General features: G+C 38.1%; 2 protein-coding genes across 2 annotated transcripts in view; both read left to right on the top strand.

The window, feature by feature from the left end:
* LOC118745668 overlaps positions 1-7,859 on the top strand; it is a 10,748-nt gene extending 2,889 nt beyond the window's left edge. Inside the window, exon 2 of the mRNA XM_036479238.1 lies at positions 6,515-7,859. Coding sequence (XP_036335131.1) covers positions 6,518-7,723 — 1,206 coding nt within the window. The 5' untranslated portion in view covers positions 6,515-6,517 and the 3' untranslated portion in view covers positions 7,724-7,859. The remainder of the gene's footprint in view (positions 1-6,514) is intronic.
* Positions 7,860-13,068: 5,209 nt separating this feature from the next.
* On the top strand, positions 13,069-13,970 carry LOC118745667. The gene is made up of 2 exons (XM_036479237.1): positions 13,069-13,811; positions 13,889-13,970. The coding sequence occupies exons 1-2, from the start codon at positions 13,089-13,091 to the stop codon at positions 13,895-13,897; spliced, it is 732 nt and encodes a 243-aa protein (XP_036335130.1). The 5' UTR covers positions 13,069-13,088; the 3' UTR covers positions 13,898-13,970.
* Positions 13,971-17,596: the final 3,626 nt, after the last annotated feature.

Raw genomic sequence — 17,596 nt, 5'->3', positions numbered from 1 at the left:
GACTTAGCAAGCAGGGGCATATTGGCGCATGAATTGGTACAAAATTCGTTGTGGTGGCAAGGACCTTCTTGGCTGCAAGAAAATAGAGAAAATTGGCCATTACAAGAGATAGACTTCACTACTAATATTGAGGAAAAACGGTTGCACGTTCATTCAACAATAACGTCAAACGAACTTAGTGACATTCTTGAGCGGTTTTCAAGTTTACCGAAAGCTTTGAGGGTGCTCTCGTATGTATTGAGATTCCTCCAAAGAACCAGTCCGAAGACAAAAGCTTCTTTTCAGGCGAACTCTTCTTTAATTTCGTCAAACGAAATTAAAACAACGACTATATGTCTGATAAAACTCGCTCAGAAGCAACATTACGGAGCAGAAATCGCTAAACTTAAAGCTAGAGAATCCATTGAGTCAAAAAGTGAAATCCTTCCTCTAAATCCGTTGCTTGATAAAGATGATTTGCTGAGAACTGGTGGTCGTCTTGGTGCATCTCTTGATCTGGCATATAGTGAACGGCATCCAGTCATACTCCCATACAGCTGCAGGTTATCGCGCCTATTAGTCCAATTTGTACACGAAGTCTCTCTCCATGGTGAAAACCAACTCATGTTGCGTCTCATCCGAACCCAATACTGGATTCCAAAGGTGAAAACACTAATAAGGTCCACCATCCATAATTGCAAAATATGTACTATTCACAAAAAACGCTCACAAAGCCAACTTATGGGGATCCTTCCACAAGAGCGAACTACGTTTTCGCGAGCATTTACAAATACAGGTGTGGATTTCGCTGGACCCTTTGAAATAAAAAGTTATCGTGGGCGGGGGTGCCGAATTTCAAAGGGTTACGTCTGTCTTATGGTCTGTTTTTCTACGAAGGCCATCCATCTAGAGGCCACAAGTGATTTGAGTACCCAAAGAGACAAACTTTGTAGGAGCTTCAAGAGCGTTAAAAGCAGAATTTAAGGCATTTCTTTCCGACGCGCGGACACAGACGCTATCAAAATATGTTCACCAATCACTAACCTGGCATTTCATACCTGCCGCAGCTCCGCATATGGGGGGCTTATGGGAGGCAGGTGTGAAAAGTTTCAAAAGCCACTTTAAAAAGATAGCGTCAAATTCGAAATACACTTTCGAGGAGTTCAGTACACAACTTTGCAGAGTTGAGTCATGTCTCAACTCGCGTCCACTTAGCCCAGCCTCAAATGAGCCATCTGATCTGGAGCCTCTAACTCCAGGCCACTTTTTAGTCGGCGGACACCTGCTAGCTCCACCAGAGTTAGACGTCAACGAAAATCCTGCCTCGATCGTTAATCGTTGGCAGAAGCTCAAGGCCCTACACCAAAACTTCTGCAGGAGATGGAAGACTGAATACCTGAACGAGCTACAAAAACGCACAAAGTGGAAACATCCGAAAGCAAACATGAAAGTAGGAGATATGGTAGTCATAAAAGAAGGTAATCTCCCTCCTAACGAATGGAGACTAGGTAGGGTGGTCAATTTACACCCAGGTTTGGATAGTAGAGTCCGAGTTGTTGACATCCTGACCGAAAAGGGCACTGTGACAAGACCGCTTGTCAAACTGATATTACTACCACCCTATCACACGGAGACAACCGCTGAGGACGACTAGGAGAAGAATTTCTACCGCTACCAACATTTTCAACTATATTTTCATTGTATAGACTTTAAATATTTGTATCTTCTTAGGGCCAGTTTCGTCGTGCCAGTTTAAACTTAGATCACATAAAGTGCGTCTGCAGTGAACAGCTGGCGGACATTTGCTTGGCTAATCTGGGTATAAGCCAGTCAGTCCGATTTGAAACTGCAGACGTGCACTAAGAAACTGACCCTTAGGTTAAATTATAAATAGTTACCTTCATTTATCTTAAGCGACTTTAAGTATACCTCCTCAATTGCGGATCCACACTTATCCATCGTTGTAGTTGGTAGCGAATTTCCGAAAACGATTTTCTTAATGTTTTTTTTTGCCATTTTTTCATATGATTTTTCGTTTTATTCACATTGCTTTCTACCTCAATTTATATATTCTTTTTTCTCGATTTATATATTTCTGTAGCGATTTAATTCAACTCTTGGTTTGTTAAAATTTTAGTTTCTTGATTTAACCCTAGAACACACACCCAGAAAATACCACGTAAACACACACCCGGGATACGTTTGTACCCGGGACCTTATTTTGCGGTTTTTTAATGCTTATTCAACCGATTTCTATGATTTTTTTTTTTGAAATGTATATTTTAATATATAACAAGTATTTTGTCTTTTGTTTCATTCGAATATTCCTACTGGTTCCAGCGATATGGGCAAATAAAGTCAGGACATGCAACAGTGGATTTTTGTTTTTGTTGTTGTCCTGATAAATGCAAAACAAAATAATATAATTTATAATAATATACTTGTAGAGTAACAACGAATACACATTTTGGTTTTTATTTCATTGAAATATTCTACCTGGTTCAAAAGATATGTGCAAAAAGGTCGCGCAAGGTATGGGTACGTAGGTAGCAAATACACTGGTATAACTGGTTTTTGTATTTTATATGCAGCTGCAAGGGTTGTTTTCACACGAGGTGTTGTTATAAATGCTGCCTGTTGATATTTTCATTATTGTTTTGGTGCTCAAAAGTGTAAGAAGTGAAAATATAAGTGAAAATAAATATAACTGAAACTATAAATAACTGGATACGAAATGACTTCAAGAAGAAACGAATATTTATCAAGTGCAGCATATAGAAGGTAAAAAATGTAAAATAAGCAACAATGTAAACATATACTAATTTTTTTTATTATGCAGGCTAACTGAGGAACAGCGAGAATCATATATACAATCTTTATTTGATGAAATTTGTGACGATGACGCTCCCTATGACTTTGACTCAGAAGATGAAGAAGAAATTCAAATCAATGACATTGAAATTGCTGATGACGATGCTGAAGTTTCGCAAAGTGCCGCAGAAGTATTACCTGATTATGCGGACTATGAGGATGATGAAGAAGACGATGAAGAAGAAGAAGTAGAAGAAAATAATGAATTACCTGCTAGTGCCGAAAAATTTGTTGCACGCGATGGTACTGAGTGGATGAAAGAACCAAATGTAAGTCGTCAGGTACTCAGACAAAATATTATAAGAGAACGTTCTGGACCAGCTAGATGCACTGAAATGTTGTCAATAGAGCAAACATTCAAATGTTTCATGAACGTTGAAATGGCTGATATAATTATGCGCCACACAAATAAGTTAGCAAAAGAAACTTATAATGCTTACAACAATGCGCATCCAAACACAACTCCTAAGTCATGGATGCCTGTGTCAATAACAGAGCTGTATGCATTTTTTGGCATACTTATTATGACTGGTGCGAACCATAACAATGGAGAACATGTTCGAGATTTATGGAGCGTCAAAAACTATCCTTTATATCGCGCCACAATGGGAGTCAACCGTTTCTGTTCGATATTGCGGTTCCTAAGATTTGACGATAAAAACACTCGTGCAACACGCTTACTAACTGATAAAGCAGCACCGATCAGTGAGTTGTGGACGATGATGAACAATAATCTTGCTGCACATTACAAGCCCAGCTCATGCTTGACGATTGATGAACAATTATTTCCTTACCGTGGACGCACACGGTTTACGCAGTACATACCGTCAAAACCTGCTAAATATGGTATCAAGGTTTGGTGGATTTGCGATGCCACAAATGCATATCCACTGCATGGAGAAATATATACTGGCCAAGCAGAAACTGGTAGGGAAACGAATCAAGGCGAACGAGTGGTGAAGGATTTGTCTGCCAAATACCAAGGAAGTGACCGAAACATTACAATGGACAATTTGTTTACGACCTTGCCAGTTGCAGAACTGCTTCCCACCTGGAAACTCACGATCGTTGGAACTTTGCGCAAAAACAAATCATATATTCCTCAAGAAATGAAGCAGAACAAAAACAGGACAATTGGTTCAACGACATTTGGCTTCAAAAATAATGTGACAATGTGCTCTTATGTTCCCAAAAAAAATAAAGCAGTAATTTTGCTTTCGACCATGCATAATGATGCTGAAATAGCTGACAGTGGGAAACCTGAAATAATTGAATATTATAATCGTACCAAAGGTGGTGTTGATCGAATGGACCAAATGTTTGCGGAATATCCAACACAAAGACAAACAAAACGATGGCCACTAGCGATGTTCTTCAACATGTTGGACATTACAGCTCTTGCAGCCTACATTGTCTACGATTTGAATAACCCTATGTTGCCTTGGAGAACAAACAACAAGCGTAAGCAGATCCTACGCAGCTTGGCTGAAGCATTGTGTAGGCCCATTATTGAAGCCAGAGCCATAAATCGTCAAGTGACGCGAAATTTTTCGACTAAAATTGCTATTGAAGCATATTTCAACCGACCGGTGGAATCAATGGTGTCAACAGCAGCATCAACATCTGCCGCAGCGCGCACGCCAAACCCTGTGTCCGGATCTTGCTATTTATGTTACGCACAAGAGGAAAAACGCCGTAGAAAAACCAGAAAGCTGTGCGACAAATGTAAGAAGCCAATGTGTCTTGAACATTCGGTCACATCAACAAATTGCTCTATTTGCCATGATTTTCCTTAGATATAAGATACATTTTTATAATTTTTATAATAAAAGTCAATAATATAATGTGTGAAATGAATATTTTTAATTTTTCAAATAAAAAATAATATAAAAAATGTTTTTTTTTTATTATTATGAGGATTTTTACTATTGGGGTACAAACGTATCCCGGGTGTGTGTTTACGTATATAATGTGTTTGGAAGGCTGTAGCTCCTGAACCAATGGTCCGATTTTGAATTTGAACTCAAAACTAAATAATCTTCCTAGATCCGAAGTTAGCGGTATAGAGGTATAGCGGTTCAAAAGTTACAACACTTCAAAGTTGAAAGTGGATACATTTGTACCCGGGTTAAAATGAAGATGCTGTTTGATTAGAACAAGTTCGTGCGTTTGTTTGGCCTGCCAAGAGGCTTAAATTACCGGGAAAAGTGGGTGCATCTTTGCGGTAAGAACATAAGAACATAGGCGTTAAAAAAAAAAAACGAGCTGTGTTGATGCTCGGCGATTTTTTATTCTGTGACAGAAGTAACACCACTCAGATATATATTTTTCTGGCTTCTTTGAGTAGGTGATTTGGTATTTTTGGTTTATGGGTATTATGCAAATTAAAGGCATTTGTTCTCCAAAACACACTTTTGCCAATACTTCATTTTCACTATAACACTTTGTGCCAATACTTTGTCGTCATCTGGGCACACTACTATGCACATAAATAGGTGCCAATACTTTGTTGTCATCTGGGCACACTACTATGTACATACGTAGGTATGCATGTGTTTCTTTCAGCATTGCACTTTTTCACATAACCTATCCCAACACATAAATACGCATATTCAATTTATGTGTAAAAACTTTAAAAGGACACGCTCTTAACGCGACCAACTAGCACCACATGGTACATATGTATGTACATATTCCTTTACATAAGGCACATTTACATAATGAATTTAACACTCCACCGGTACTTCTGCACATACATGTTTCGCAAAACGTATGTATATTTATTACGCACGTTTTTTTCTTGTTAGAAATTAACTTTAATTTACGCATTTTTTTTATTTAAAAGGAACTCTACGCACTTATTTCTTAAAATTCACCGTTTTTTTTGTTTTTACTTATTTCTTTTGTTTGTGTGTACATTCGCACTACTTACATATTACTACTTACTATTTACAATCAGCCTTTCACTGCACCTGCTATCAAAATCGATGGGTTAATTATTGTTTCACTCGCGCCGCTTGCTATGTTTTTTTTTTTTTCAATTAACTCGAAATATTTCACCGGCACCGCACAACAGCACTTGTAGTAAAGACGAATATATTTAACGTGGTGGGGAATCGGCCATTGACGGAAGTAGTGTCGTGTTATCGATATCGATGTACTAAACAATTCGATACTATGGAGAGTTCTTTCGATCATAACACTGAGGTTGCACTTGCCATTTTCTGTAGCAGGTCTGCGCAAATTTTGTGCAGATCCGCTTAATAGTGTGTGTGTGCAGTTAGTGCTTGCAGTAATGGAAATTATATGCATTTTTTTTCATATAGATGGGGTGGGTAATAATAAATAATACATAATTATTTATTATTATCTATTTCAAAATGCAGTATTACTACGTCAAGTTATAATGCATAGACCCATCAATTAAATGTTAATTTGTTTCCGCCACACTTTTCGTGCAACCTATTTATCAGATAAGCAGCTCAAAGTTCCCATGAACCCTGCCGACTCTCACCACCCCAATATAAAGCCAGGTATAAACGTTAGAATGCTTTTCCCATCAATCATTAAGGAATGCGTAAATTTGTACCTCGCTATGGCTCGCCACCCGTCAATCTCGTTTCCTTGTAAAGTTCTAATTACGATTGGGAAACTGCTATTTCAGAAAATGACCCGCTTCACGTTGATGCGAAAACAAGCGGAAACTACCCGAGGCTACCCCCTGACTTGTCGACTCTGCGGCTCGAAGCATCCTCTCCGGCTCTGCCCTGTTTTTCGTGCTAAAGGGCCAGAAGAGCGTCTGCGTGAAGTATTGATCCACCGCTACTGCTCCAATTGCTTAGCAGGAACCCACCGCGCAGCACATTGCACTAACGAGGGCAGATGCCGGCAGTGCCAGGAGCAACATCACACGTTGCTTCATATTTCATCACGTGCCGACAAGCCGCGTTTTAGCCGACGACCACCAAGGAATACGGTTGCCGAAGACGACGATAGCGACGCCATATCATTAGAGGCGTCAGAGGCTGGAGCGGAAACTTCAGCTTTCCGCCCAGGCCTGGAAGAGGGGGAAATCCCTGAACCTGAAGCGGAAACCGATGCTTTCCGCTCAGCAAACTCCCCTGGAATGGAAACCTACGCTTTCCATCCAGATGGGTCGAGGGGATTAGGACTCCAGCGTTTTCGCCCAGACTCAGAGCACGAGCGAGACCATCAAGAGGGACTGGAAACCGGAGCTTTCCAGCCTTCAAAAAACAAGAGAGGTCTCAAATCCCGACAGCAGCGTTACCGCCCTCGCCGTCGACAAATCAAAAGCGGGCGAGTGGAATCTTCTGCATTCCACCGCCAAGCTCAAAGCGGATTTCGATCCGGAATGGTAACTATGGGGCGATCAGCTGTTATTTCGCTACAAAGCCTGACACCAGTAGCGCCCACCGCCGTCGTGAAAATAGAAGCAGGAGGCCGACTGCATCATATACGGGCACTCATAGACCCATGCGCAGCCACGTCGATATTAGCCGAAGATCTTGCCCAAGAGATACGCTTGAACGTGACGTCCATCAATAAGCAACGCGGGTGCTTTATTAAAATGCGTGGAAAATACGGGCAAACAGCGACGGTAACCACTCACGCTATTATTGTGAGAAACTACAAAAAGATAACCCCGGTCGCGAATATCGACGCTTCGATTGGCGCAGCGTATACAAATTTAAGACTGGCTGACCCGCGGTTCCACATTTCTTCGCCAGTCCGAGTAGTTCTTGGGGCCGACGTTTTCCCCAAGATTTTCCTGGGCGCTCTTCCCGCAGGTGCCATGGGCCCACTATTGGCACAAAATACAATCTTCGGGTGGGCGCTCTCCGGTGCTTGCTGAATGATTTTTCCCCCAACAATTACAATAAATTTTTTATATTCACTTTTTTATTTTTTCGAAAATCTGGATTAATAACATGAATTGAAATAAAAATAAACAAGTGCTTGTGAATTTCAAACCACGTTTTTATTGTGACTTTTTTCTTCATTTACATTTTTTCTAGAATTTAGGTTCGACAAATGCGGAACGTAAATGGATACGTCGCTTCTAGTTTTAAGACATATCTACTAAACGATGAAACTTGGTGGCCTAAATACGTAAACTTCCAGATTGCTTGCCGCAAGGGGGCCGGCATGTTTAGGCCAGCGTCTTAAATACGCCATTTAAGAGCCACCCTAATATTTAACATTTGAACATAAGACAACAGTTAACTGCTTTCTATTGTCGAACGCTAGTTATGTTAAAATTTCCCTCCCTTAAAAAGCCGTTCGAAAGGCTAACGTGATTAAAAAGAAAAGGAACGGATTTTACTTGCTTACCGAATATCCATTTGAGTAGACGTCTTGCAGCCACCAATTTTCATCGCCTCATCCAGCTACATATATATATATGGGGTGGCCTGAAATACAATTTACATCGGTGCGAACTTGAAGCTGGGCCATTACCCATTTGCGGCACATCCGAAAACTGCGCTCTTAACCATCTTTGCCCGATGAACACAATAATTATATCATTCTATCTTGAAGTGACAAGAATTTGTTGGAATCTATTAAATTTTGACAAAGTTATGGGCATTTAAAAAAAATTCTCACTGTCAGTTCGAATAATCGATTTTTGCCTGAAAACCAAAATCGCGTTTAATTCGGCCGAAAATTTTTTCCGAGCCAAAAGAAAAAATACGTGTCTCATTATTTGGACCAACAAACAATGTATTTGAGTTCGGCCGAAATTAAAAATCATGCTCGTACCTGACCGGTTGTCTGGAAATGGAAAGCATCGTGTAATTAATTGATAGAAAAATATTTTCTATTAAAAAAAAATTATTATAATTGTCAATAGCATTTTCAATCTTGATAATTTATCAAGAAAATAGATTTAAACTTCTGTGCTAGAACTGGGAGTTCTTGATAAATAATCAAAAATTGACAAATCATAAAAATATTGAATTTATTAAGTGCACAGAACCGGGCTGTAAGTATATACATATTTGTTATGAAATATAGCAGTGTTATTCAGTATATTTTTTTCTCACTGATGAAGTGAAGATTTGGTAACTTTTGGTAACTTTTCTTAGGAAAAAAATGTTGGCGAGTGGCAACCATGGTGCCAACGACCGCACGCGGACACTCCAATCATTAATTGATTCCGCTGGCTGTTTGACCGAATTATAGAACTTACAACGTTCTGTAAATCCTGATGCTGATGGTTTAAAATGCCTTTGCATAACTTCCACACATTTACTTAAGCTTGTGATGGGATCTTCAATCTTTAGCGGATTTAATAAATTCTGTAATAACTCGTACGATTGTTGCGTTAATGCTGTGAGCAAAATTGCTTTCTTCTTGAGATCATTTGTAATCTCGTTAGCGATAAAGAATTGATCCATTTGTGTTTTAAATACACTCCAAACACCATCGGTTTGGTCGAACTGTGGCATTGTTCCCAAAATTTGCGCCATTCTGCGTTTAGATTTATCCTTGTCGCCACTATAATGTATTACTGTAGGCAGTAGTTGAACGACTAACAACGCACCTAGTGTCTGTCAAGCTACTCGTTATATGTCCTTAGGCGAGTTAACAGTGCTGCCTCTTAGTCGGCGAAGTTGCTAGCCGTGTGTATAAGAGTCAGCAGTGTTGCTTCTAGACTGACAACTATTAAACATATTACACCTTAAACTGTACTGTAAAATGTAAGAAGAAAATAATTTAATTATAGTTGACATGTTTCAGATAATGTTTGATATGTCTAAAAAATTAATACAACAAAAAGATCAATCGTTTTACGGGCATATCGTCGTGTCGTTGCGTACCAGTTGCGATAACAAAATGGAGCTTAAATTATTTAAAAAGAAGGCTAGCATTTTTTTGTCGTGGGTTGTTAGTTATCTCGAAAATAAATAACAGTTTAAAAACGACAAATTTTCCTTTAACTTACTAGTTGAAAAAAGTAATTTAAGCCATGAGGAAATATAGATGAAGTCCTTAAATAGTGGTACTTTTCCACAGTTTGAAAAAATATGTAATTTAGTTTTTTTCAATACCACACTCAAACAAAGCAACGCTGAGAGGATCTATATAGTTTGCTTCCTGGCGGAAAGAGAGGAATCGGCTCCTAATTAAAATGTTTTAAAGTGAGCTTCAAATTAAAAGTAATTTTAAAATGAAATGTATTGAATTCTTTGACTGTTTAAACGCTGAAAATGGAAATTATCTCATTATTATTATTATTAAAAAATTTCATAAATATAAAACAATTTATTGGATTATGAGTTCAATGATGTGTACTTTCATGTTAAAATGAATTAAAATTTTTCTTTTTTATGAACTATATTTTATTTACTGTATACCAAAATATCAAAAACAAGTTCTCCGGCGTTTTAAAGCATTATCTGTTACTTACATTCATAATTTTCCTTTTAATAAAAATGTACTGAAAAGTACTGATTTTTTAAGCAGGAGGAAGTCGAACGTACTGATTTTGCCCATAAAAAATCTGGCAACCCTACGGGTGAACAGTGTAAATATTACAATTTGTTAGACAGGTGGAAACCCTATTCAAAAAAATAAAAACTTATTTCATATCTAGAGGCCAAGCCCTTTCGTTTGACACCTCATTTTTGAAAATCATGCGAAGGATGTAAATATTATACTTTTGTAGACAGGCGGAAACTCTATTCAAAAAATAAACCCTTATTGTACGTCTTCAGGTCCAGCCCTTTCATTTGACACCTTATTTTTTTAATCCAACGAACCGTGCAGATTTTATAATTTTTAAAAAGGTGGCAATCCTATTCAAAAAATAAAAACTTATTTCTATCTAAAGGCCAAGCACTTTCATTTAACACCTCATTTTTGAAAATCTAATGAACGGTGCAAATCTTATGCAATTAACAAAATTACCTTCGCATAGAATAGTATCTCTAGCCACACCAACTTTCCACGACGAATAAGTTCCAACTAAAGGAATAAAACAACTAAAAACTAATAGTGTGATGTGTAAAGTAAATATATATATATAAAAATAAAGATATTAAGTGGCTGCTTTAAGGCAGAATAAGAGTAATCAGTGTACGTATATTTCGGAAATTTGCAACAAATACCATATTTCCAACCGACATTATAGTTAAATTAGTGCACAGATTTAGTAAGTTAAATTATTGTAATAAGACGTGAACTGTTGTCTACAAGTTTGTGTAAAAGGTTTTTGATTCGATTCACGCGTTTGGGCACAGCAACCCAAAATCGTTGTACAAATTCATAAACCGTACCCTAACGCTGAGTCCACACGCAACATTTACATCATAAAACTATTGGCGCGTATTCATAGTCCAGCAACTAAGTCGAAACTAACAAAGTTGCAACTTAAATTTAAGTACCAACTTAAGATTTACCACTATTCATAGTTGCATTTCAGACTTCTACTAATTAGTTTCGACTTAGTTTACGATATAGCAAAACGAGTGTGAAAATGTATCGATTTTTCTTTACGATAGTTTGGAAATATTATATTTTTATTAAATAATGTCAAGTTTGATCATCCGTTTATGTAATTTTTATTTTCATTGCATGATTATGCAAAAGAATATGGTATCATTTTCTTGTTAATTGTGTGAAATAGCCAGAACAACCGCAGTGATGTGAAGTCGATGTTTATCGAAAGCATGCTGTGAAACATACAAATAGTAGATATCAAAATGTTATGCACAAATTTACTTTGAAAGAACTAGCGTGAAACTGACTTATTATTTGAGAATTTATCTAAATTATTCGAATTATAAAATTGTGATGTAGCTTTATTCGAATTGTAATACACATTTAATTCCATCTTCCGATTAAAATGGATCGATATTTGTAAATTTTAATTGGAGATTATTCAATATTATCAAAATCACCCTCTACCAACTTAATTTTTACATATTTCGTCGGTTTTCCCTTAATTTGATAAAATACTTCTTCCTACTTACGACTTAGTTGCAGCTGCAGCCGAAACTAAATTTTAAGTTGGTACTTAGCCAGAAAAGTCGAAACTAAGGCGACCATGAATAGCTTTAGTTGTGACTTAGAATAGTTTCGACTTAGTTGAGTACTAAATATGACTATGAATATGTGCCATTGAATTTTAAACGTGGAATTATGGAATATATGTTAGCATTTTCCTATTGCTGTTTTCCCGTATGCAACCGCCTTACTCGATGGCAACCCTGCCTATCACACTTCTTTTTCTTTCCTTTCTCCTCTACTTCTTTCAATTCCTTTTCGCCTCCAGCACATAATTCTATTGTGAATGTGAACATAACACTTCATTTCCTCTGCGAACATTCGAGATAGAAGCACGCCATCTAAATTGTGTTTTTTACAATCTGATAATAAATAAATAATAAAAAAAATTGCGTTACAGCTTCAGGTGTGGGGTACAAGTACCCATTTAGTTAAATAAAGTTAATAAAATCGAATATGCCACAACGGTTAACAAAACAATTTCTAGTCGACGCTCTAATGGCGGCTAGTGTGGGTTTTCCCGCGACGGCTACGGTGGCGCAATTAAAGCATTTATACGCCGAACACTACACAAATGAGGCGCTCAATGAGGTGGACGACGACAACATATCCGACTTGGATGAGGGAGTAGCTCCAGACAACGGTGCCACCATAATCGACGCCACGCGCTATGATCAGGTACGAGATTCTCAAAATACGGTTACCGAAAATACCGTTGGCGAATGCCGTGACGCCGGCGCAAGCGCCCCTGCCGCTAACCTAAATAACGTTGCTGAATACACCGTTCGCGAACGTCGTGACGCCTCTAGCCTTGCCGCCGGCGCTAAAAATGCTGCTAAAATCCCCGCCGCTGACGATATTACTGCCAATGCCGATATTACCGCCAATGCCGAAAATGCTGCCTCCGTAAACCTTCTTGCCTATAGCTATACCAGCGACAAAACTTCCGCTGCCGCTAACAACACGGCATCCAGCCCTACGAATGCCGGTGACGACTACGTCGCTGATAATTTTGACCAGCAGATTACGGAATTAAGAAGCGCGAAATATTGGAGCTACAATGTCAAATAAATGAGCTGAAAACTACTATTGCCAAACCAAGTGCTTGTAGAGCCTCATTCGCAGGCATTGAGCACGCAGTTCCAAAATTTAGTGGTGATAGCTCCGCACAATCACTTCAACACTTCTACGACGATTTCGAGGAAATAATGCGTACGGTTAATGCGGACGATCAGCTTAAATTGTTAAGCTTACGTCGCTCATTACATGGAATAGCACGAGTGTTCTTAACGACGACATCTGCACTCAACTATCATGATTTGAGGAAGGCAGTTATAGATGAGTTCGACAGTGCAGTTACTCGCCACGACGTCTACAGAATGTTGAGCGAAAGGAAGTGGAAGCCCCAAGATGAATCACTGCACTGTTACATATTGACTATGCAGGCTCTGGCGAAACGTGGATGTGTCCAGGAAACTGACGTCATCGGATTGATCTTTGATGGGATCGGGAATAAAATAAACAATATAAATTTACTTATGCCAGCACAATCACTGGACGAGCTGAAGAGGCTAGTGAATCGCTACTATTCCAAATACCTCAAGCCAAATTTTCATACTGTTCGACGTATGATGCCTGCCGCTGCCGCAAAGCAACCAGCCGTTCCCGTCAAGCCGTCAGCCGCTGATAAGCTTACTGCCGAGTCTGGAGAAAACAGCCAGCCACTATGCTTCAACTGCTATAAGAGGGGCCACATAAAGCCAATCTGCCCGTATCCGATGCGTCCGAATGGGTCCTGCTTCCGGTGCTGGAAGATGGGTCACGACCATCATTCATGCACCAATCCACGGAAAATTTTGAAGCCCATTGCCGACCAACCAGTTGCTGCCGTTTACGAAGACGACCTCGCCGAGCTGGAATCGTTCAATTTTGTAAGTATTGCTTTTGAGACCAATCCACAAGAGAGTGCGAACTTTAATAAATTCATTTCCCTTTTTGATACCGGTAGTCCAACTAGCTTTATGAAGCAATCGTGTGTGCCGAATAATTGCCAAATTTTAAGAGGACCACAACAAAATTACCGCAGCATTGGTGTATTAAAACTAAAAATATTGGGTCAAGTCCTTTGTTCTGTGAAATTTAAAAATGAAGTAACAAATATCAAAATAAATATCATGCCAGAAAATGAAATGTTAGTACCTGTTATTTTTGGACGAGACTTTTTGAAGCAGTTTAACATACGCTTAGCTAAAATAAAACGTAAATATACGAAAGACAATTTATTGATACATAAGAACACTCTTTGCATTCCCTTGTCGAATGACCTGGTCGAAATCTTAAACTATGTCTCCATTGTGAGATTTAATGAAGATTTAGCCCTCTGACGAGATTTGACGTTAAATCTTTTGAGATTTACCATATAAAATTAAATCTCGAAAGGCAGTAGATTCAAGTTAAATCTTCGTCAAATCTTCAATAATATTGATCAATAAGTACAATTTGTTGGATGTGGAAACCACAAATTCACATGCCATAAGTCAAATGACATTTGTGTTTTCAATATACAGTTGAGGACATTGTAATCTAGCCTATCATAAAAACATGAATTTTCGTATTTTTAGGGATTTTTATATTTTTGTTAGTTTGGGAGGAAAATTAGTAATACATATTTACATAACTTTGGTTGTAATAAATTAAGAAAATATTATTTTAAAAACTCAAAATTTAGAAGAAATGTTTTATAGTAATATCATGCAGAGTCTTCTCCGCTTTCTATAAGTCATTTACGCGCTGCGACAAAAAATTTATAAATTTCGGTAATGGTTCTGCTTCGATAAAATTGCACCGAACATCCTCAAGAACTCAGTTCGTATTCATGATATGCCAAAGGCCCACGATTGGATTTTCGGTTCCCCCCTATGAATAAGAGAATTCTACAAAAATGTTTCTTTCCGCAAATGTTTTTTACCGTTTTGATAATTTTTCTTAAATTCGGAATATGGTACCATTCTTTACACTTTCCAAACTATATATTATACATACATATTTACCACGAATAAGAAGCCAATAATATTCAGAATTCATATAATGAAATTACGCTTGGTACCTTCCTTTTATCTGTCTGTATATCAATGTCCGCAACTGTATTTATAAAATCATACATAAGCAAACGTCAAATATTTAAAAATGTGAACGTCAAACATATCTCGTTGTGGTAATGGAGACGGTTGTGATTTAGCAACTTGATTTATTAAATCTTAATGGATAAATCTCTCAATGGAGACATAGTATTAAAAGCTTATGCGCCACCTAATAACATTAAATCCGGGGACATGATCGGTACGAGTGGGAATGGTGGTCCCAGCGGGCGGGTCTGCGTCGAATCGCCGGACATCTTCAATATTGAAATCGATAGATAAGATATAGACTTTGCGCTAAATTGTAGTCAGCGTGCCGAATTAAGTAGATTAGTGTTCGATTCGTATATAAATCCTAAAGATCTTAGGGTAGAACCAGTAGAATACCAAATGAAGATTCACTTAACAACTGATGTGCCGTTTTATAGTGCGCCTAGACGTTTATCCTTTGCCGATCGTACTGTAGTTCAGGATATTGTAAGAAATTTACGCCCCTATTGCGAGTGTCGACTGGCAGTAGAATAGAAATTTGTCGATTGAGTCGATCATCTTTTATTTTGCTATTGTGTAACTTGATCGATAAAAATTTGTACTATTGTGAATGGTTGACAAAATTGTAAACAGCTGTTTGTTTGTTTACACTTGTTTCTTTAGTGTTTCATTTACATCATTTTTAAAACAATTGCTTTTATTATAAAATTTAAAAAATGGATACTGTTCAGATATGGTTTAGTGATGAGGAAGATGATGTGGAAGGTAAAAGATTAGTAGAGTTGGCTAAAGCAAGGAGGAAATTGCGAGATTCGTCGAATCCCTCGGAGTTGGAAGATAAAGTGTATGTACATACATATGAGAATTTTATGAATAGCGTTTGTGTTCCAGATGCTTCACGATTTGCAGGAAAAGCTGTTTTCGCCATTAATAAACCTAATGGAAGATGACCCCGTGGAACAGCTACCTGTAAAAACCCGCAAATCGTGAAGCATTTGGAACGCAACTAGTTTAAGCAATTCGGTTTAGTTATTTGTACAACGATTTTGGTGACCCGATTTAAAAACTTTAACATAGGCGTGTAGTGAAATAATTAAACTTTAATTTAAAATAAAGATTTCAAATTTCCGAGTACTAGATATTAATAAATTATGGAGTTATTTGTAAATTTTGATGTTGGTTCTGCGCAAAATCACTGTGGATGGCGTAGCCGGAGTTATATGCACAAGAAATGTTGAATATCTTTCACAATATAAGCGGAGATTCCGCACCTCTTCTCTGGGGAGACAGAAAGGGGAATTATACTTATTAAGAGTTATAATCCGTAAACGCCTACGCAGAAAGTAGTTTTGCGCAAAAATACTGTGGTCCGGAGTTGGACTGATGAGGGTATTTTTCTAAAAGCAGGCCTAAGGCAGCCAATGTGGAAGGTGTTATGTGCATAAATACTGTGAGTTTACATTTTCTATGTCGAAGTGCTAATTTTACCCCATTTTCAAACGGGCCCCGGGGGTCTGTAAAAGGGTCAGAGAGGGCTCTTTCTAATGGATGGGGTTTTAGGTGCAACACCCCCTTCCTCTTTCGCTGCACGCCACAAAATTATTGTACAAATAACTAAAAATTTCCCAAGAAATTCACTATACCACCAACTTTACAGGTTTTTGAAAAATTATCGTTTAGCGAAAGCTGCATTTACATATTTGCTTGAAACATTGGAAAGCAAACTACAAGCTGGTGTAAGAAAAACCTCGATACCCCTAATTTTAAAACTAGTGGCGACTTTAAGGTTCTGTGCTCAGGGATCCTACCAACAGAGTGTAGGAAACGATAGCAATATTGGACTTGGCCAATCTACTGTTTCCCTAGTTTTGACTGAAATGTTTCATGATTTGGAAGAGCACGAGTGTCAAAATTGGATAAATATGAATTACACTGATGAAGAGAAACGAAACGCGAAAATGTATTTTTTTTTGAGAAAAGTGGAATTCCAGGCGTAAGAGGTTGCATTGATGGGACACATATTAAAATCGTTGCCCCAAAAGGATCTTCAACACTTTTACTATAACCGGAAAGGGTACTTCAGCTTAAACGCGTAGATAGTGAGTATTTAGGTAAAATGTGCAGACTGTTTGGGCCTCCACCCTGTTTTCCGAAATTTTCTTTTTCGTCTTGCTCTTCAAATCTGTCCAAACCTGCATCAAAATATACGCGATTATTTTGTTAATTAGGGCTTAATATGTATTTATTTCACCTTTAAGCACTTTTCCCATGAACCTAGTGGTGGTCCCATGCTGTTCAACTCTACTGATATGGCTTCCCATCTGGGCTTTCCCCGAGTCTTGCCGCAAATTCCCTTCGCCAAGTCCTGATTGTCCTGCATCAGCTGGACCAGCCGGCCAAGTTGCTTCTTATTGCTAACCACTTTCGATCTGCAATTCACACACATACGTATAGTAAATTTTTTGTACAGCTTAAGATGCAAATAACTTACTTTTTATCCATTATTTCTTTATTAATATCACGAAAATTTATTAATATCACTGTTGCCGCTAAATATGAGTACATTTACCACTTAATACTTAATAATA

This window comes from Rhagoletis pomonella, unplaced genomic scaffold, assembly GCF_013731165.1.
Source record: "Rhagoletis pomonella isolate Grant_MI unplaced genomic scaffold, Rhpom_1.0 Rhpom_scaffold_00009, whole genome shotgun sequence".
Taxonomy (NCBI): Eukaryota; Metazoa; Arthropoda; class Insecta; order Diptera; family Tephritidae; genus Rhagoletis; species Rhagoletis pomonella.
The sequence above is the reverse complement of the archived record's forward strand: the minus strand, read 5'-3'. Positions and strand labels throughout refer to the sequence as shown.